The sequence below is a fragment of the Pelophylax lessonae genome (assembly GCF_965119305.1).
Source record: "Pelophylax lessonae genome assembly, chromosome: 2".
NCBI lineage: Eukaryota > Metazoa > Chordata > Amphibia > Anura > Ranidae > Pelophylax > Pelophylax lessonae.
In genome coordinates, this window is record NC_138769.1 from 109,660,036 (window position 1) to 109,681,733 (window position 21,698).

Consider the following 21,698-nt stretch of genomic DNA (forward strand, 5'->3'; position numbering starts at 1 on the left):
TCATCCATTTTTCATCCGTTTTTCATCCGTTTTTCATCAGTTGTCATTCGTTTTTCGTCAGTTGTTATCCGTTTTCATCCGTTTTTCGTCAGTTGTTATCCGTTTTTCATCCGTTTTTGTCAGTTATCTGTTTTTCATCCATTGTCATCCGTTTTTCATCCGTTGTCATCCGTTTTTCATCCGTTGTCATCCGTTTTTCCTCCGTTGTCATCCGTTTTTCGTCCGATCCGTTTTTTTGACGGATGAAAAATAGGGCATTCATACGTTCAAAAAAACGGACATTGACGGAAGCGGATGAAAACGGATGTTAACTGATGATCATCCGTTGTCATCCGTTCTTACATAGAGATACATTGATGTCCGTTTTTCATCCGTCAACGGATGGATGAAAAACGGACATACGGACAGCATGTGTGAAAGGGGCCTAAAGAATGTAGCAGCTGATAAAACATCTAAACACGGGCCACTATAGAGTGGGCCTTTGTATTTAAAAGGCAATTTCCTTACAAAACAGATATTCCTGTCTTGTGCAGACACAGAGGGGCTAACTTATATGCTGCCTTACCAATATTTAAGACTCTGATGGCAAGATTTTTCAACAGTAGTTTGTATCTCAACCCCTTTCCACAAGCCATCATAAAAAGTTGTACTTTTTCTTGTAGATGTACTCTAAAATGATCTGATTATTTTATATATAAGTTACATACCATGATCCAGTTCTAAATTCTATTCCAAATGCATGTCAGATGCTAAAAATAAATGCTTCAGATCACATCAGAGTCCCCCCTTCACATCAGTGTCCCCTTATACATCATAGCTTCCCTTCACACCAGGAGTCCCTCTCCCCTTCAAATATCTGTATTTATATCATTCCATGTATGCCTCCAGGAACTGTGCAAATCACATCCAGCTGAGAAGAGGGCCCCCCAGGTTGACCCAGGACATGCTAGTAGAAGGATACCCCCCAACTGACCTGGGATTTCAATCCTTTACCATTTTTACCACAATGTGCTGCAGCAGCATGATATGGAATAATAACGGATGAATTAATGAATAAATACTATACAGGGAGGTAACAAACTCTTTCAACTGTCAGACGCACGCATTCTTGTTAATAAATCATTTTCAACTTGTTGGAAACTCTAAGCACGGACAGGACAATCCATCTCTGTAATGTGTATGTATTGCTTCAGTTTACCTGGTAGATCATATGAGAAGCAACGACAGGTCCCAGCAAGGCACATGACAGATTTCTCCACCCATTTTCTCAAAGAGACATCAGTACATCTAAAGGCTTATGTACAGTACATATGACAAAAAAGCTTGGATAAACTATTCAAACTCTCAAATAGTATATGTAAAATAATGTAATGTAACTATAATTGTAAACTGGCAAGAGCAGGGGCAGTTATGATAAAACATATAAAGCAACATAATGAAAAACAAAAAGAACAAAAAAAAAAAAAGAAAACATATAAAAGCAGCATAATGAAGTTTTTTTTATATAACTGCGCAGGGTATTAAAAGAAAAGCGCAAGTGCGCATATTTTTGTAGAGCTTAGCTTAAAAAACACATAATGAGGCATAATGAAGCCGGTCGCCATAGCTGATCTCCCCATCAGAAAAAGCGAATTGTCTGGCTTTCCTGCTATAGATTGTACAGACCCAATCAAGTACATTAGAGAGTTAGAGATTAGAGAGAGTCAGGCAACTAGCATTTTAGGCCAGCAATGGAAGCCTTCCAAGCTTCTCTAAGTATAAGCTTCTTTTAATGTAATTTTACTGTATATTGTTTTCACATTTCAAAAGCTTGTTCCCACAAATTTTGCTTCATTACTGAATATAAAGAATTATAAATTAGACACTAGAAGGGGTTAGAAAATAAAAGTTATCTCCATGTTGGTCACTTTGTAGGTTTCCTTTTCTTCAGTTTTTATAAACTGGCCAAAATACTATTTTTTTAATGACAGATCAGTGATAATGCAATATCATAAAAAAACTAAAAATGTATCAAACAATTCTGTATCATACAACAGCAATATGTTCATTATATCTCATATTGCTGGTATAAAATCCCTTGCTAAGTACTCAGACACTCTAAAACATGTCAGACTCAGCATATTTCTCTTAATCAATGTAAAATCCCAATTCGGGAAGGAACATGTACATAGCTGAGGTAATCATCCATTCACAAAAACAACACTGTGTATAATGTAGCAAATGTTATACCATTTAAAAAGGTTTAAAAATAATAAAAAAAGACAGTAGCAAGTGTGGAATTACAAAGACTTTTGCTGATTGGTGAGGGGCCATATCCCTTGCACCAATTAAGTTTTGTTCAGGTCATACATTTAAAGCACACATTTGGGAAACCTGAAAATTGTGTAAGTCTAGAGGGCATAAATAAAAAGATTTACTTACCTGATCCTTTGCTCCTCCATGTTGTTCACTAGTCCCCAAAGCATCTTCTCCCCTATGCTTCAGTCTAAGGTCCTGAAGTCATCAAGACTGATGCAGAGTCCATAGTTCTGCAATTGATGTGATGAAACTGAGGGCTAGTCCACTGCTAGAGCATAGGAGAGTGCTGTCTGCCCAGGGGAGCAGAGAATCGGGTAACTAAAAGTGTTTTTACTCTCCCCTAGACTAAACAACAGTCAATCCTTGCTGCATAGACAAAGCCCCACTACAAGAGAGAGTTTTCAAACTTTCTTGAGTTGGGCTTAAAGCATGTGTATTTTGCCTCTGATTCATTGGCATATTATATGATGCTTTCACAATGTGTGTAATTGACACAGCACAGTTTAGGTTTATTTTATTACAAGTCCCTTTCAGTTTGCTGACCTAGATATCACAATTCATCTGATAATACAGTCTTTCTTAAGTGACCATTCAAATCACCCACAACAGCTTGTAAGCTGTCATTGGCTCCTAGCTTACCCTCTTGAAATCCCTAGGGTTAATGGGTTAATGTAAGCCAAAAATATCTTGGGGAATCAATAGTAGCTATACCGCTCCAAACTTTCCTCTTACCCTATACCTCCAGATCCCATCAGCTGCAGGCTCAGGAGCACATCTCCACTCAGCTGTTCTGCTTATCAAGTAGAAATGAACTGGCAGCATGCTGATGCCATCACAGATGTAAAACCAGCTTTATTGTAATAAATAGAAAATTCACAACATATATTCTTCTTCAATGCATTTCACCACACAAAGGGCTCAATCATGGAGCTGGTTTTATATTGGTAATGGCATCAGTGTGCAGCCCATCCATTTCGACTTGAAAGCTCAACAATGTCTTGATCATTTGAAGACTGAAATACAACTGCTTCTCCCCCCTCCCCACCACCGCTACCACCTTTCTCTGGAAGACCTGGAAGTTTGACTCATTGGTTCATGAGACAAGCTACACTATATGGCCAAAATGTTGTGGAAGCCCGAACATGACACCTATTATATTGTGAACATCTCTCTAAATTATTGAGCCTAGGTGGTTCCAGTAAGGATACTGATATTGCTAGCATAGAAAGACATTTTAGCCAGTTGTGTTCTACCCTTGAATGTTCAGGAATGAATATGCCTTGTGCACAAAGCCAGGTAGACAAAGAAATGGCTTGACTCATTTGGTGTGAACGTACTCAAGGGACCTGCACTGGGCCTCCGACCTAAACCCTACCAGTAACCTCTAATATCAATTAGAACAGCCTTTCTCAACCGGTGTGCCCCGGCACACTAGTGTGCCGCCAGAGGTCCACTAGTGTGCCGCGGGATCATGGTAGAGAAGGGCTGTCAGATTAGCCCCATCACCGAATCCCCTGCCGATCTGTACATCGGCACTGTGAGGGAGCTCTGTCAGCCTCCGGAAAGTGAAAGTAAAGGGAAGGGGAGTGTGCTGTGCTCTCTGCTTCCCCCTACAGTGCAGTACCTGACTGTGTGAGGAGAGGAATGGTATTGTACTAGAACTTTTAAAGTTTGTGTATGTGTTCAGTGGCGGTTTTGGGCACGGGCGAACAGGGCAGTCGCCCGGGGCGGCATCACGTGGGGGGGCGGCACTCGGCAGTGGCACGAACCTGGTGGTGGGGGAGAAAAATAAAATGATCTTTGCTGCGGGCGGCCGGGGCGCCCCTGCTGCTGAAGGAGCCGGCGGCTGGAGTTTGCCTGGAGCGGGGATTGTGCATAATGCAGCCTCGCTCAGAACTAGCGGGGGGGGGAGGCAAGGAGGAGCCTGGAGCCGAGGAGAGTGTACACACTACACACACAGTGACACAGCAGCGGCGGCAGCGCGCTCAGAACTAGCGGGGGGAAGGCGAGGAGGAGGAGCCAAGGAGTACTGTACATGTGTGTACTGCTAGTACTACACACGCGGCGGCGGCGCAGAAGGCGAGGAGGAGGAGAGTACACTACACACAGCCAGGGGTTATGCAGCGGCGGCGGCCGCGCTCAGAACTAGCGGCGGGGGAGGTGAGGAGGAGGAGCCAAGGAGGGTAGTGTACACTACTGTAGTCACTTGCAGGTAAGTTGCTCTCGATCTCCTCTATGTTCGCACCTGGGAATGGGGGGGGGGGGCACATGACAGCATCCTGGAAGGGGCACGCTGGTCTCTGCATTGAAAAGGGGGTACGCTGGTCTCTGCATTGAAAAGGGGGTACGCTGGTCTCTGCATTGAAAAGGGGGTACGCTGGTCTCTGCATTGAAAAGGAGCACGCTGGTCTTTGCATTGAAAGAGGTACGCTGGTCTCTGCATTGAAAAGGGGTACCCTGGTCTTTGCATTGAAAGAGGTACGCTGGTCTTTGCATTGAAAAGGCGTACGCTGGTCACTGCATTGAAAAGGGGTACCCTGATCTCTGCATTGAAAAGGGGCATGCTGGTCTTTGCATTGAAAGGGGGTACCCTGGTCTCTGCATTGAAAAGGGGCACGCTGGTCTCTGCATTGAAAAGGGGCACGCTGGTCTCTGCATTGAAAAGGGGGTACGCTGGTCTCTGCATTGAAAAGGGGGTACGCTGGTCTCTGCATTGAAAAGGGGGTACGCTGGTCTCTGCATTGAAAAGGGGGCACGCTGGTCTCTGCATTGAAAAGGAGCACGCTGGTCTTTGCATTGAAAGAGGTACGCTGGTCTCTGCATTGAAAAGGGGTACCCTGGTCTTTGCATTGAAAAGGGGTACGCTGGTCTTTGCATTGAAAGGGGGTACGCTGGTCTTTGCATTGAAAGGGGGTACGCTGGTCTTTGCATTGAAAAGGGGTACGCTGGTCACTGCATTGAAAAGGGGTACCCTGATCTCTGCATTGAAAAGGGGCATGCTGGTCTTTGCATTGAAAGGGGGTACCCTGGTCTCTGCATTGAAAAGGGGCACGCTGGTCTCTGCATTGAAAAGGGGCACGCTGGTCTCTGCATTGAAAAGGGGCACGCTGGTCTTTGCATTGAAAGGGGGTACGCTGGTCACTGCATTGAAAAGGGGTACCCTGGTCTCTGCATTGAAAAGGGGCACGCTGGTCTTTGCATTGAAAGGGGGTACCCTGGTCTCTGCATTGAAAAGGGGCACGCTGGTCTTTGCATTGAAAGGGGGCACGCTGGTCACTGCATTGAAAGGGGGCACGCTGGCCTCTGCATTGAAAGGGGGCACGCTGGTCACTGCATTGAAAGGGGGCACGCTGGCCTCTGCATTGAAAGGGGGCACACTGGTCTCTGCATTGAAAGGGGGTACGCTGGCCTCTGCATTGAAAGGGGGCACGCTGGCCTCTGCATTGAAAGGGGGCACGCTGGTCTCTGCATTGAAAGGGGGTACGCTGGTCTCTGCATTGAAAGGGGGTACGCTGGTCTCTGCATTGAAGGGGGCACGCTGGTCACTGTGCTTTGAAAGGGGGTACGCTGGTCACTGTGCATTGAAAGGGGGTACGCTGGTCACTGTATACCTTAATTACTGAAGGCCCCTTTCACACTTTTGTGACCTCAAAGTCACACAATTTGTTTACAGAGTTTTTTGCCGCAAAGCAATACCTATTACATTTTTCTGTTTGCGCCACCCCAAAAATTTTGAGCACCAGCCACCACTACCAGGCTGTGTCCAGAAGGATTTATTTATTAGATAGCACGCTGCATGGCTCTGGGCCACCACCAGACCAAACACTGCTTGATGGGCCTACTTTAGGCCTGATTCACATGTATGCAGATTGGGGGCCCACATTTTCAAAGGCACAGCATCCTATTCATTTGAATGAGCTGCTTTCCCACAGAAAAAAAAGGTGCATGCAGCATTTCAAAATTTTAGTGGCATCATGCACCATGCGACTTACCTGCAGTTCCTTCACTGGCAAGTTTGCTGTATTTTTAGGTATGTGGGCCATGCATTTAAAAACACAGTGCATTTGCGTTAACTGTGTCATGCAAACGCACTGTGTTTTTAAAAGAATGCATGGCCCACATACCTAAAAACGCAGAAAGCTTGCCAGTGCAGGAACTGCAAGTAAGTCGCATGGTGCAAAAGCAGGATGGATTTCAAGGCCCCTGAAATTTTAAAATGCTGCATGCACCTTTTTTCTACGGGAAATGCAGGCATAGCAGCCCATTCAAATGAATAGGATGCTGTACCCTTCTAAAATGTGGGCCGCCAACCCACATACATGTAAATCAGGCCTAAAGCAGTAGTAAAGTCATTTACAAATAAAAAAACTGGTCCTCCTGCAGGTTTAAGTCATCCCGCACTAGTATACACATTGATGTGAAAATGGCTGCAATGTAATGGGGTGTTGGGATGTTATAAGGGGTATTGCGATGTGTAAAGGGGCACTATGACGTGAAAATGGTTGCAATGTAATGGGGTGCTGTGATGTGATGAGGGATACTGTAATTTTTAAAGGGGCACTGTGACGTGAAAAATTGGACTGTTATGGAATGACATAGTATTACTACAATAAAATGTGTGGTGTGTACAAGATGTGAAGTTTTGTCATGTTATTTTTTTTTTTTTGGGGGGGGGGGGGGGGGGGCGCCGGGAGGGAGTCTCGCCCGGGGAGCAATTTAATGTAGAACCGCCACTGTATGTGTTTGTGTATGTGTACACATGTGCATGTGTACACACACACACATGTGCATGTCTGTTTGTTTGTACATGTGTTTGTATGTGTGTGTGTACGTGTGTCTGTACGTGTGCATGTATACATGTGTTTGTACATGTATTTGTGTGTGTGTGTGTTTGTATGTGTCTATATGTGTGCATGTATACATGTGTATGCATGTGTGTGTGTGTTTGTATGTGTGTGCATGTGTCCATGTGTCTGTGTGTGTGTGTGTGTGTTTGTACATGTGTCTGCGTGTGTGTGTTTGTACATGTGTTTGTATGTGTGTGTGCGCATGTGTCTGTATGTGTGCATGTATGCATGTGTATGCATGTGTGTATTTGTATGTGTGTGTTTGTACATGTGTTTGTGTGCATGTGTCTGTATGTGTGCCTGTATACATGTGTGTGTGTGTGTGTGTTTGTATGTGTCTATATGTGTGCATGTATACATGTGTATGCATGTATGTGCGTGCTTGTACATGTGTTTGTATGCGTGTGTTTGTATGTGTCTATATGTGTGCATGTATACATGTGTATGCATGTATGTGTGTGTTTGTACATGCGTTTGTATGTGTGTGCATGTGTTTATGTATACATGTGTATGCATGTGTGTGCATTTGTATGTGTGTGTTTGTACATGTGTGTGTGTGTGTGCGCATGTATACATGTGTATGCATGTGTGTTTGTACATTTTTTGTGTGTGTGTACGTGTATGTGTGTTTGTATATATATATATATATATATATATGTGTGTGTGTGTGTATGTGTATGTTACTTTTAATCCTGACCCCCCATTCCTGTACTGTCAGAACTGCTTTTTAGGGTTTGTTTCTGATAGCAGCAAGGGCTGCTGCTCCTTTGAAAATCGATCCTTGCTTAGATCGCTTTTGAGAGGCATTTGACAGGCGGTAAAGAGGCAATATGTTGCATCTCACCACCTGTTTTAAGCCCAAAAATGCAGCACCACCACACCGCAACAATGCACACAGTTGCAGGGTGGTTGCAGTGCAGCCCCATTCACCCTGGGTATACCTCCAGCTGCAGCCACCACATGTGTACATCCCCAGATGCTGCCTCTGCAGCTAAAGGGGGAGCAGCTGAGGGTAGTAAAGACAGCTCAACCATGTGATTTTACTGCCCCTCCAACCTGACATGTGAACAAACCCTGTGTTTTGTATGTGTGCTGCGTGTAGGGCTTCAATGGGCTTCCCTACCTGCAGAAATGCAGGGAAAGAAGTCCTTGACCCTTTTTTTAAACTTTTGCCGCACCCAAAGCACCCCATGTTTGCCAAAGTGTGGGGTGCTATTAAGAATTAATGGCACCCCTAAAGAGCAGAGCATTTGTCTGTGTGTCAGGAACGAGCACGATTCTGCATGTGTTCTGCGATACACAGCAACGTGAATCAAACCTTGGGCAGGGGTGCCTCAAGACTGAAAATACTTTTCAAGGGTGCCCCGACTGAAAAAAGGTTGAGAAACACTGAATTAGAACACTGATTGTTAGCCAGTGTCACGCCTACCCCTAGCATTGTTGGTCAGACACAAAAGCTGGCTCTGTGTTCTTTACCTATAGCAGCCCCCTTTCACATAAGGCAAGCAGGCCTACTGGTATTCAGTTGCCCCCAGGTCTTATACACAATGCTATAGAGCCTGAATACCCCACAAAGGCAGGTGCAAGCTCAGCACAGCAAAAAGGTACTTGCGGTTGGCAGACGGGCAGAGTAGTCCAAAGTCCAATCTGAGGTCTATAACAAGGAAATCCAAACTAGCAGGTCGGGCCGATGTCAAGGCATGGGAATAAGACTGGCAAAAGGGGAGCTTGAAGAATGTGTTGCAAACATTATCATATGCATAACACTAAGGGCTTGCCAGGCTTAAAAGCAGTGGAGGGCTGGCAGCCTCAGGCCTGGGGGGGCAAGTCCAGTCAAGTGGCCCATTGAACCATCGAATCAGCTCACCATCTAGGCCCACCTGGTTTTATAATGGATATTGATGTTATGAAGCAAGACAAACATGATGCAATGTGATAACATAATTTAATGTTAATAGCAACAAAGGAGGTTTGACAAAAATACATGATATCACGCCAGGCGGTGCCTAGGAAGCTCCTGGCCTTTTTACCTGGCATCACAGCAGCCCGGGGGGCAATTGCCACCCTGCCCCCCTTCCCAGTCCTCCCCTGCTTAAAAAAGATTTGGTTTCCACCCAAAGGCTGTGTCTACATCAATCACCCTGTAGGTGGACAGTCAGACAGGGAGAGCACAGTTCAGCCAAAACCAGAATGCTGGAATGGGGCCAAAAGTTGCCATGAAACAGGACCATTAAACACTCCTAACAGTTAGATATTCTTACCCAGCAAGTTCACCCAAGTTCATATAGAAGGGATGATAAGGTGTCTACACATTTTCAGAATTAAAATGTATGCCCGAATCCTAACTTTGTTACAGAATATCTGTGAGATGAGGCTCCAATCACTCTGTAAGTTTAGCCACTGCTCTGTTACCCTTGGGATAAACATGTAATGCACAGTAGACACAGGTAAACATGATTTTGTAGCAATAAGTGCAATAAAATTTTGTTTACAAGGAGATAAACCTGATGCATGTTTCATTATACTTCGTCATTTATTTAAAAAAATAATTGTGGAAATTAAAACAAACTGAGTGTTCTTGTTGATCTGTTATAGACTAACATTAACGTTGTCCTGTCCGATGGATTTGAAGAATTTCCCAATGGATGTACAGACATGTGCAATGCAGTTGGAGAGCTGTAAGTTTTTCATTTTTTTTTTGCAGTCAGTAGTATGAATGTTTTATCAATATTGCATATTAGGAATGTTCTTCTTTTCAATGAGGAAGTAGATGTAGTTGAGGTATAACTAAGTTTTACTAGCATGGACTGCCATTCCTATGTTTTTAGTAGTGTCTCCAGGGTGATGCTGGGTTCCATTCACAAAAGGAACTCACATGCAATATTTAGGTGTACGGACAAATTTTGCCTAAATATCGCATGCGTTCCTGTAACTGTCAATTCATTACATTGTTCTGTGGGATTTCCTGCAAAGCGCTGAAAAGGCGCAGCAAATACCACATGAACAGGCATTAAAGTCAATTCACAGAAGGAAATAAATAATTAAATGCGTGCAGTAAATAAGTAGTGCTCCAGTCATGCGGTATGTGTGGAATGTGTACTAGTTGTTAAGGAATGGGCGACAGCCTGCTCCTTAACAACCAGTAAACAAAATGGTTGTTAGGGAGCGGGTGGCTACCATGTCCTTAATAACCCTAGAGTCATCAGCTGTCAGTGAGATTTATCGCTGACAGCTGAAAGTAAAAAAGAAAATTGGCACCAAATACAAAATGTGAAAAAACTGTGAGGGCTCCCCCCCAAATCTATACCAGGCCGTTTGGGTCTGGTATGGATTTTGAAGGGAATTCTCACACCAAAATTAAAAAAAAAAATGGTGTGGGGTTCCCCCCAAAATGAATACCAGACCCTTATTCGAGCATGCAGCATGGCAGGTCAGGAAAGGGAGGGTCATGAGCGAGCAGCCCCCACTCCTGAACCATACCTGCCCTCAACATGGGAGGGTGTTTGCCCCCCAAAGCACCTTGTCCCCATGTTGATGAAGACAAGGGCCTCTTCCCCACAACCATGGCTGGTGGTTGTGGAGGTATGTGGGCGGGGGCTTACTGGGTGACCCCTCCCCCTTGTGATGTTATCCAACATGTCCCTGGCCAATTACATCACATTTAAGACAAGATAGCACACCAGATAATAGGTGATCTAATGTATACATCTGCATTGATTGAATGAAAAAAAGGGGTGGACCTTTCATTTATCTGGCCATTCATAGATCGTTTTTCATTCATAGAACCTATAGTACAGCTTCTATAAATAGAGGAGAGGGGCAGAAAGGGCAGGCATAGTCGGCAAACTTGATGAGTGCCTGTGACTGGCCCTTTGGCTCTGTGGCCCAAAACTGAAAATAACAGGTGCCACGCACGGCTCCTCCGGGTGCTCTTGCATGACAAACCACTGGGAGTGCAGACAAGGATGGAAGCTCATCCCAGCTCCAGACATCTAGTGAAAAAAAAAAAGTCATGGAAGTTGCACATCTCTGCAAATCCCTGTATGACAGCCTCAGTCAGGGCTCCAACATTTCTGTCCATGGCACGTGACCCCCATGACTCCGGGGGCTGAGCGAAATGTGTTGGGGACGTGGCCGGATTGGAGCCCATGCTGAGGCTGTCATACACTGGTGCTTTGGCTCTATGGCTGCAGGGGTAGGGGGAGATAAGAGGGAGAATATCTCAACTAAATCCACTGCCAATAGCAAAAGGGACACTTTTGTTTATAAATGCAGCCCCATGTGCCGATTTAAAAAAAATGTTTTTTCTAAAACTAGGCCTCAAATAACATTATTATTGGTAATAAAATTATTATTAAAGACAATTTTAGTAATTTTAATTGTTTTTACCCTTTGATGATCTTTTTAACATACGCAATAAAGGTTTAGGATAACTAATAGCTTTTCTTCATATCTATATATGAATATAAATACACAGTATCTCACAGAAGTGAGTACACTGATCACATTCGTGTAAATATTTTATTATATCTTTTCTTGTGACAACACTTATGAAATTACACTTTGCTACAATGTAAAGTAGTAAGTGTACAGCTTGTATAACAGTGTACTTTTGCTGTTCCCTCAAAATAACTCAACACACAGCCATTAATGTCTAAACCATTGGCAAAAAAGAGTACACCCCTAAGTGGAGACATCCAAATTGGGCCCAATTAGCCAATTTCCCTCCCCGATGTCATGTGACTCATTAGTGTTACAAGGTCATAGGCAGGGCCGGTGCAAGGATTTTTGACACCCTAGGCGAAAACTCATTTTGCCGCCCCATTGGCACCGCCCCCTTGACTCCGCCCTGACTCCAGCCCCCCCCCCCCCGAAAACCAATAGACCAGTTTTAAATGTATATGAAAACCAGTATATTTATAATAGGAAGGAAACAAGGCATGAAGAAAAGGAGGCATAGTATGACGGAACCATTGCAAGGTTTTTTGACTACGTAGGTGAAGATACATTTTGCCCCCCCCACAACCCATCCACACCATCCTCTTGCTACTCCCTGTCTAAAACCAAGTTGGTACCTCCTTCACATTGCAGCTGTAATGTGACGGGGTGCAATGAGGTCACATACTATTGAAAATGGAGCTGTGCTGAACTTCCACCAAATGGCAATGTGAAATGAGGGGTTGGGGTTATGCATTCCTAAGTTCCCTCACTGCAGCTGAGGTCAAATAAACTTCTAATGGCTGAGTTCCCCCCCATAAGCAAACTCCCAGATCCCACCCCCCAGATACTCCCACTTTGATTACACCTCCCCAGATACCCCTACCCTGGTTACAGCCCCAGATACCCCCCACTCTGATCACACCCCTAGATTACCCCCCAGCTTGACCACACCTCCAAAAATACCCCTTCACTGATGACACCCTCAGATATCCCCCACTCTGATCACACCCCTAGATAAGGCACCCCACCCTAATCACATCCCCCTAGATACCCCTACCCTGATTACACCTGTAGATACCTCTCTACACACTGAAGAGCACTACATCTCTACTGGAGAGAGAGTGGCCAAGAGAGAAGGGGTGGCTAACAGAGAGGGAGAGAGGGGTGATTGACAGAGAGGGGGGCTGTGTTTAAAAAAAGGGCGTGAGAGAGAGGGGGAACTGAGAGAGAAGGGGGGCTGAGAGAGAAGAGGGGCTGAGAGAAAGGGGTGCTAAGAGACACTGGGGGCTGAGAGACAGTGGGAACTGAGAGAGAGGGAGACAGAGAGAGGGGGGCACAGAGGGAGGGTGATGAACAAAGGGTGGGGCTGAGAGAGAAGGGGGCTCAGAGATAGGGTGGTGGATGGAGAGGGTGGCTGAGACACAGGGAGCCTCAGAGAGAGTGGGCAGACAGAGAGGGGGGCTGGGAGAGACACAGGGGGGCTCAGAGAGTGGGTAGCAGACAGAGAGGGGGGTTGAGAGAGAGGAGGGCTTAGAAAGAGGGTGGTGGACAGAGGATGGGGCTGAGAAAGAGGGGGGGCTCATAGAGGGTGGTGGATGGAGAGGGGGGTTGAGAGAGACACAGGGGGCTCAGAGAGAGGGTGGCGGACAGAAAGGGGGGTTGAGAGAGAGGGTGGCAGACAGAAAGGGGGGCTGAGAGAGACACAGGGGGCCTCAGAGAGAGGGTGGCAGACAGAGAGGGGGGCTGAGAGAGACACAGGGGGCCTCAGAGAGAGGGTGGCAGACAGAGAGGGGGGCTGAGAGAGACACAGGGGGCCTCAGAGAGAGGGTGGCAGACAGAGAGGGGGGCTGAGAGAAATGCAGGGGGGCTCAGAGAGAGGGTGGCGGACAGAAAGGGGGGTTGAGAGAGAGGGTGGCAGACAGAGAGGGGGGCTGAGAGAGACACAGGGGGCCTCAGAGAGAGGGTGGCAGACAGAGAGGGGGGCTGAGAGAGACACAGGGGGCCTCAGAGAGAGGGTTGCAGACAGAGAGGGGGGCTGAGAGAGACACAGGGGGCCTCAGAGAGAGAGGGTGGCAGACAGAGAGGGGGGCTGAGAGAGACACAGGGGGCCTCAGAGAGAGGGTGGCAGACAGAGAGGGGGGCTGAGAGAGACACAGGAGGCCTCAGAGAGAGGGTAGCAGACAGAGAGGGGGGCTGAGAGAGACACAGGGGGCCTCAGAGAGAGAGAGAGGGTAGCAGACAGAGAGGGGGGCTGAGAGAGACACAGGGGGCCTCAGAGAGAGAGAGAGAGGGTGGCAGACAGAGAGGGGGGCTGAGAGAGACACAGGGGGCCTCAGAGAGAGGGTGGCAGACAGAGAGGGGGGCTGAGAGAGACACAGGGGGCCTCAGAGAGAGCGGGTGGCAGACAGAGAGGGGGGCTGAGAGAGAGAGACAGGGGGGCTCAGAGAAAGAGTGGTGGACAGAGGGGGAGGCCTAGAGAGAGAGAGACAGAGGGGCTTAGAGAGAGGGTGGTGGACAGAGGGTGGGACTGAGAGAGAGAAAGAGAGGGTGGATGACAGAGATGGTAGCTGAGAGAGACACTGGGGGACACAGATGGAGGGTGGCGGATAGAGAGAGGGGCTGAGAGAGAGAGAAAGGATGCTGACAGAGATAGGGGGCTGACAAAGATGGTGGGGGTGACAGAGAGGGTGGGAAGATGAGAGAGACCTCAAACCCTATCCCTAACCACATTCCCTCCTCTGCCCCCCCCCATCCCAGTCTGTATCTGCAGCAAGGTCTGTGTCAGTGTATGATGCCCAATACCTTCTTGATACTGGAGGTGCTCTGCTGCTCCTTCCAGCAGCTCCCTGGCAGCTTGTGCCTCCTGTTCGTCCTTATACTTCCAGACCTTACTGCTGATGCTGGAGCAGAGCAGAGCAGAGAGGAGGTTGGAGGAGACGGAGTCCAGGCATTGGGACTCTGCGCGCCTCTTCGGGACTGAAGATGAAGCTCTTCTCTCTCCTGGGCTCCCAACTGCCCCCGAAGTTCACCTTCCACACAGGCGCGTGCGGCCTCCTTCTGCTGGACCGCACCCTCATCGTGTGGGGATAGATGCCCGCACTCCGAGAACAGCGCCGCCCACCCGACATTACAACCAAGGGCAGCTGCTGCAAGCCGCACAATACTGTCTGCACTCTGCAATCATCTTATGTCCCGCCGCCGCCCACTTGTCTGCTCCCGTCGTCACTTACCTTGTCCTTCCCGAATCCCGCCGCATCCCACACACAGTGAAGGGGCCCTTCTAAACTTTGCGCACACGGCCATAGTCCCAGGTGGCCCCCCCAACGCTACATAACGCCACACCATGCACGCCACTGCTGGAATCCAAAAAAAAAATAAATTTTTTGCCGCCCTCCCTACACTGGCGCTCTAGGCAGCCGCCTAACCTGCCTATTGCTGGCACCGGCCCTGGTCATAGGTGTGAATGGGAGCAGGTGTGTTAAATTTGGTGTTATCACTCTCACTCTCTCATACTGGTCCCTGAAAGTTCAACATGCACCTCATGGCAATGAACTCACTGAGGATCTGAAAAAAAGAATTGTTGCTCTACATAAAGATGGCCTAGGCTATAAGAAGATTGCCAAGACCCTGAAACTGAGTAGTAGCATGGTGGGCAAGACCATACAGCGGTTTAACAGGACAGGTTCCACTCAGAACAGGCCTCGCCATGGTCAGCCAAAGAAGTTGAGCACACATGCCCAGCGTCATATCCAGAGGTTGTCTTTGGGAAATAGATGTAGGAGTGCTGCCAGCATTGCTGCAGAGGTTGAAGGGGTGGGTGGTCAGCCTGTAAGTGCTTAGACCATATGCCACACACTGCATCAAATTGGTCTGCATGGTTTTCATCCCAGAGGGAAGCTTCTTCTAAAGATGATTCACAATAATGGCCATAAACAGTTTGCTGAAGACAAGCAGACTAAGGACATGGATTACTGGAACCATGTCCTGTGGTTTCATGAGACCAAGATAAACTTGGTTGGTTCAGATGGTGTCAAGTGTGTGTGGCGGCAACCAGGTGAGGAGTACAAAGACAAGTGTGTCTTGCCTACAGTCAAGCATGGTGGTGAGAGTGTCATGTTCTGGGGCTGCATTAATGCTGCTGACACTGTGGAGCTAAAGTTCATTGAGGGAACTATGAATGCCAACATGTACTGTGACATACCGAAGCACAGCATGATCCCCTTTCTACAGAGACTGGGCCAAAGGGCAGTATTCCAACATGATAACGACCCCAAACACACCTCCAAGATGATCACTGCCTTGCTAAAGAAGCTGAGGGTAAAGGTAATGGACTGGCCAAGCATGTCTCCAGACCTAAACCCTATTGAGCATCTGTGGGGCATCCTCAAATGGTAGGTGGAGGAGCGCAAGGTCTCTAACATCCACCAGCTCCGTGAAGTCGTTATGGAGGAGTTGGAGGACTCCAGTTGCAACCTGTGAAGCTCTGGTGAACTCCATGCCTAAGAGGGTTAAGGCAGTGATGGAAAATAATGGCGGTCACACAAAATATTGACACTTTGGGCCCAATTTGGACATTTTAACTTAGGGGTGTACTCACTTTTGTTGCCAGCGGTTTAGACATTAATGGCTGTGTGTTGAGTTATTTTGAGGGGACAGCAAATGTACACTGTTATACAAGCTGTACACTCACTACTTTACATTGTAGCAAAGTGTCATTTCTTCAGTGTTGCCACATGAAAAGATAGAATAAAATATTTACAGAAATGTGAGGGGTGTACTCACATTTGTGAAATACTGTATAGATTTTGTTTTGTATATGATTGATACCCTAAGCTTTCTGAGTACTTACGGTTTGCTATGATTACTTTTGAGGTCTGAGTATCTAAATCATGTATGGTTTAGCTGTTAATTTGTTAAAGCGGAGTTCCACCCTGGATTTTTTTTTTTTTTTTTTTAATACCCCCGGGACAGTCAGGGCTAGTGCATTCCACAATGGCTAGCCTCTGATCTGTCCCGGGTTGCACTTACCTGTTAGGACAAATACTTACCTTGCAAACGTCTTGTCCCGCGCTGCCATCTCAGATGTGGGCAGCTTGAAGCCAGCGCGTCCTCTTCGGCGTCTTCTTCCGCCTTCTTTGGTCCCACGATGCTCTGCGCCGGCCCCGACGTCACTTCCGGGTCGCGCGCGTCATCCCTCCACAGCTTCTGGGCATGCCCAGAAGCTGTTTAGAAGGGGATGACGCGCGCGACCCGGAACTGACGTCGGGGCCGGTGCAGGCGCAATGATTCCTGGGAGCTATGACGTCCAGCTCCCAGGAATCATTGCAGAGCCAGGAAGTGACGACGGGCCGCGGCCGAGGAAGGAGGAAGAAGGAAGTAAGGTAAGTATATTTTCTTCGCTACGAGGTAAGTAAAAAAAAAAAAAATATGCGATTATCCATTTCTTTTTCAGGTGACCCGGAGCGAGAAGATGGAGGTAAGTATAAAAATAGGGTGGAACTCCACTTTAACTTTGGTAACCACACTAACAGTTGGAGAGTTTTTTCTATGTGACTTGAATTACCTTGTTTATTATTAGTTTGTTTATGTTTGTTTTAGTAGACTGGGGTTATCTGCAATAAACCTTCAGAATCAATACACTGCTTAGTTATTAAGGCTCGGTTCACACTTGTGCGATGCGGGAAGGCTGCGAATTTGCAGCCTGTTCCCGCATCGCATCCGCACATCTGGCAGTTCACACTGCCATATGCGATACGCAGGGGGTGTCAATTAAATGTTAACGACACCCCCAGTTTGATCGCATATCACAGTGGGATCTGACAGTTCGCACAGAATCGGATCGCACAAGTGTGAACCATTGTGCGATCCGATTCTGAGGCGGCTCAAAAAATGCCTCCTGTGCGTCTTTGGTGCGGATGCAGTGCGAATTCAGCCATACAAAGTGTATGGCTGAATTCGCATCCGCACAGGAGATCGCATGTAATGAAGGATCAGTGCGCTCCGAATTACATGCGATCAGCGCATCCACAGAAGTGTGAACCGGCACTAAAACAGATTTGGTAAACTGCATATTTAAAAACTGCCATGACAATCAGTTAAACAAATGTTTTTAAACAAATGTAAACCAGCTCATATAAAGTCTTCTCTATCAGTAAGAGCAATACGTGTCTCATGCGGAAAAGTTGAGTTGTGATTTATCTGAAGCCATTGAGAGAAATGGTGTTGCCATGGTAACCAGGCTATACAGGAACTGCAATATACAAATTAAGAAATTCCGCTCTAATCATTAACTTTTAGGTAATCCAGTCATAGACACCAAACTGATTTTCTTTCTGCAGCACAATCATTACTAGATGCCATTTTCTTTATAGCATTTCATCATACCAGATAAAACCTGGGACAAATTAAATGTCAGCTTTAATTAAATGTATTTAAAAGGCCAACATTTCCTTTACTCATTCCCATGCTGTTGCTTTGGAACCATTGCATCCTAATAAGAAGTCTTTTAAGTCATTTGTAGTTTATGATAAAAATAAATAAATATATATATATATATATATATATATATATATATATATATATATATTTTTTTTTTTTTTAAGTTATGTAAATACTGTTTATAGAACATAATTTTAAACAATTTGAAACGAAAGCTTACAAATGTTATCAGTAACTGTAGCAAAATAATCAGTAGACAGTAGATAGATTTATTACGTTACAACATGTCATATTATGTATCCACTGTGTCCAACAGGGAAGGTTAAAACTATGCTTGATTGTACTGAAGTTCCCCTAATCCACTGAAGATAGCTATAGTAAGTCAAAGACAAACCCATATACCAACATAAAGGATGTAATTTTTTCTCCATTGTTAGTTCTTATGTTGGGTGTGTTTCAAATACCAAAACCCTTGTTTAGTGTTGTATAAATAGAATAGTGTTTTTTTTTTCAAGTGGAATCCTTCTGTTTTTTCCTCTGGCAGTTACATACTGTATATTGTTGGGATCCACAATCTGCACACCTACTGCAAAACATTCTATTCATCACTGCAAACTGCTGAAGATTATGTTGGAACTATATAAATCAGTTGGGGCCTTTATCTTGAAATTTTAACTTGAAAATTATAGAGGGCCTCAAGTGCGGCCCCCAGCACATTTTTTAAACTCAATGCTCAAAATGTTGCTGCATTATCACAGTGCATACTAAACAAGTTGGCGTACAATAAACCCCAGTTTTAAAGTCAGTGAGTGCAAAAATAACCCCAAGCATTAGTGTTAGTGAGTGCAATAATAGCCCCCAACATTGGTGCCAATAAATGCAATAATAACCCCGGCATTGGTGTGAGCAGAATCAGTAATAACTCCCAATATTGGTGTCAGTGGATGCAATATTAACCCTATGAATTGGTGTCACTAAACGCAATAATAATTCCTGACATTGGTATCAGTGAACACAATAAAAGCCCTCAGCACTGGTGTCAGTAGGATTAATCTCCCTACAATGGTGGTCAGTGGCAGTGAAATTTAACCAATCACCTCATTGGGGGTGAGTGACAACATTTAACCCATTCCACCTGCATTGGTGGTCAGTGGCAGTGAAAGTTAACCACCCCAACCCCACCCTCCTCCACATCGGTGGTCATGACAGTGAAAGTTAACCCCCTGTATTGGTGGTCATGGCAGTGAAAGTGCCATGCCATTCTCTGTGTGCTGGTGGTCATGGCAGTGAATGTTAACCCCTACCCCCAGCATTGGTGCTTATTGATAATGAAAGTTAATCCCTTCTGTATTGGTGGTCATGGCAGTGAAAGCATTTACCCCCCAATCCCCCCATATTGGTGGCCATAGCAGTCAAAGTGTTAATCCACCCATTCCCCCTGCAATGGTGGTCATGACAGGGAAAATGTTACCAATTCACCCAATTGGTGTTCACTTACCTATCAGAGGCTTCTGTTACCCTCCCAATCTCTCCCCCTAAGTTGGAATTTACTTGTACTGTTGGATAGATAACTCTGCCCCCAGTACAATCTTTCTTTCAGTTCTGGGCACTGGAACACAGAGAGCATTTCAGGGCCCAGAACCCTGCTGCCACTCTGTCTTCTATATGGTGTCCAATAGCCTACGTGATGCTCATAGAGGCATGGTGGGTTGCACTTGGCTGGAGGTCACTTGTTGGGCACCAGGGATATACAATAAATGAACAAAATAACATAACAAATGAGGTGCTAGAGGGGTTTGACTATATGTAATCACAGCCCCCTTCAAATTATGCATTGTGTTAAGACAACATGTTTCTGAGTGCAGGGCGTTCTGCATCTTAAATGGGCTGGCAGTGCACCTTAAGGAAAAAAATGGACATGCACCTTTTTTTAACACTACAATGCATGCCAGGTGTGTCGATGTGTGCTGCAGAACATTAGCTGCTACTGTATTGTATGGTGGGGTGGCATTCATTATCAAGTTGCCATGCACTGCAGTAACAAACATTGTACTGTGTATTACCATAATGCATAATTTGAGTGGGTCAATTATGGCAAAATCAGGAGCTAAAAAGGTATTTCTGACAAATTATCACAAAAAAATTGACTGAGGATGATTTGAAAAAATAAGGTAGGCCGATGTCTATGGACCAAAAATGACAGTGATTTTTTTCATCCAGAGAATAAAATGAGCAGAAAGCAGTCATTTTGTGTTATAATCAGCATTCTATGAAAACATTACATAATGCAAATTATTCTGGTTTTCTTCCAAATAAAGGGCAATAATTAGACCTGGCTTAGTGTTCAGTTCTTTGCCTGCTTCAAATGAAGAGAAAATGCTTGCTTTTCTATCCATGAGACATTGATGTGGCTTCAATTTACAATCTAATCATCTGTGGTTTGTTTATCCTAGTTGGATACACAATGAATGACCTTATATTTGAATGGATGAGCAATAGCCCAGTGCAAGTCGCTGATGGTTTAACGTTGCCGCAGTTTATACTAAAAGAGCAGCATGAGCTTGGCTATTGCACAAAGCATTACAACACAGGTAAACAACTTTCCTTGCGATTTCATTATCTCTTTGTGCATGTATATTTACTATTGATTATATTATTCACAACCACAGTACGTGTGCTGTATATCACATAAAAGAAAAAGAAATGAAGGGTGATAAAGGATAGCAAGTGAAGAACAGCAAAAATTGGCAAATATGCTCCACCAGATATATTGAGTGGAGGCCAAGCTTCTCTTGATCAGATATTTTTATTCTGCCCATTTTTTAATGATCTTGTAAAGGTTGGATCTTTTGTTTATTCACATGTAAAGCCTGTTGTCAGTAGCGCAAGCAGGACTCAAATGGGACTTATTATAAGGAGATTGTACAGGGGATTTGGAACAAGTTTCTTTGCTCTCTGTTATGTCATAGAGCTTTTAATGTAGGTACCAAACTTCCTAATCACATATTACCCTAATAAAAATGTATACTGTTTTTTTTGGCTATAATATTACTGCATAAAAAAAAAAGCATATTCCTTGTTACATTCTACTCTGGTGGGGTCTCGGGTGGGGTGCCCTTGGAAACTAGGCTTTTTTTTATGTTTGGCCAACTGCCTACTCTATAATTAAGAATTGAATTGGTACAGATTGCCCCTTTATGAGTTTACCAAGCAGATCCATACACATAGTAGCATGAATTGGCAACCCGCTGTGAACATCCAATCATTGGAGATTAGCATAACTCATTAAGAATTAGCGATAGAAAAAACAATTCATTGATCCCTAATACGAAGTTCATATTTTGAGTTCATATTTTACCATTTACCTTAAGGTAATATTTGATGTGACTTGATATTTTTTCTTCTTCTTTATACATCTATAGTTCCATGATGGTATTTGATATCCTTATTAGTAGATTACCCCTCTTGTGGCCAGCTGTATGTCTAAAAAGTATAGTTATTTTTCTTACTGGGGTAATAGGACAAAGTTATTCCTAAACCAGATGACTGTTGTCTGAGTCAGCTGGAAAATACAACAGTCATATGTGTATTAGGACCTCTGAAACCCCACCCACTGTATGGCATTAAACTTGAAATACTTATTATAAATGTGGTTAAAAACTTGGTAAGCAAAGA

The 21,698-nt window shown here is 45.1% G+C and overlaps 1 protein-coding gene across 3 annotated transcripts in view; it reads left to right on the forward strand.

Annotated features, from left to right (window-relative positions):
- The window catches only part of GLRA2 (glycine receptor alpha 2), a 305,784-nt gene that overhangs the window by 82,888 nt on the left and 201,198 nt on the right, over positions 1–21,698 (forward strand). For all 3 annotated transcript variants that reach the window (XM_082245588.1, XM_082245587.1, XM_082245589.1), the window contains 2 exons: positions 9,741–9,823; positions 20,477–20,614. In XM_082245588.1, coding sequence (XP_082101714.1) covers positions 9,741–9,823; positions 20,477–20,614 — 221 coding nt within the window. The remainder of the gene's footprint in view (positions 1–9,740; positions 9,824–20,476; positions 20,615–21,698) is intronic.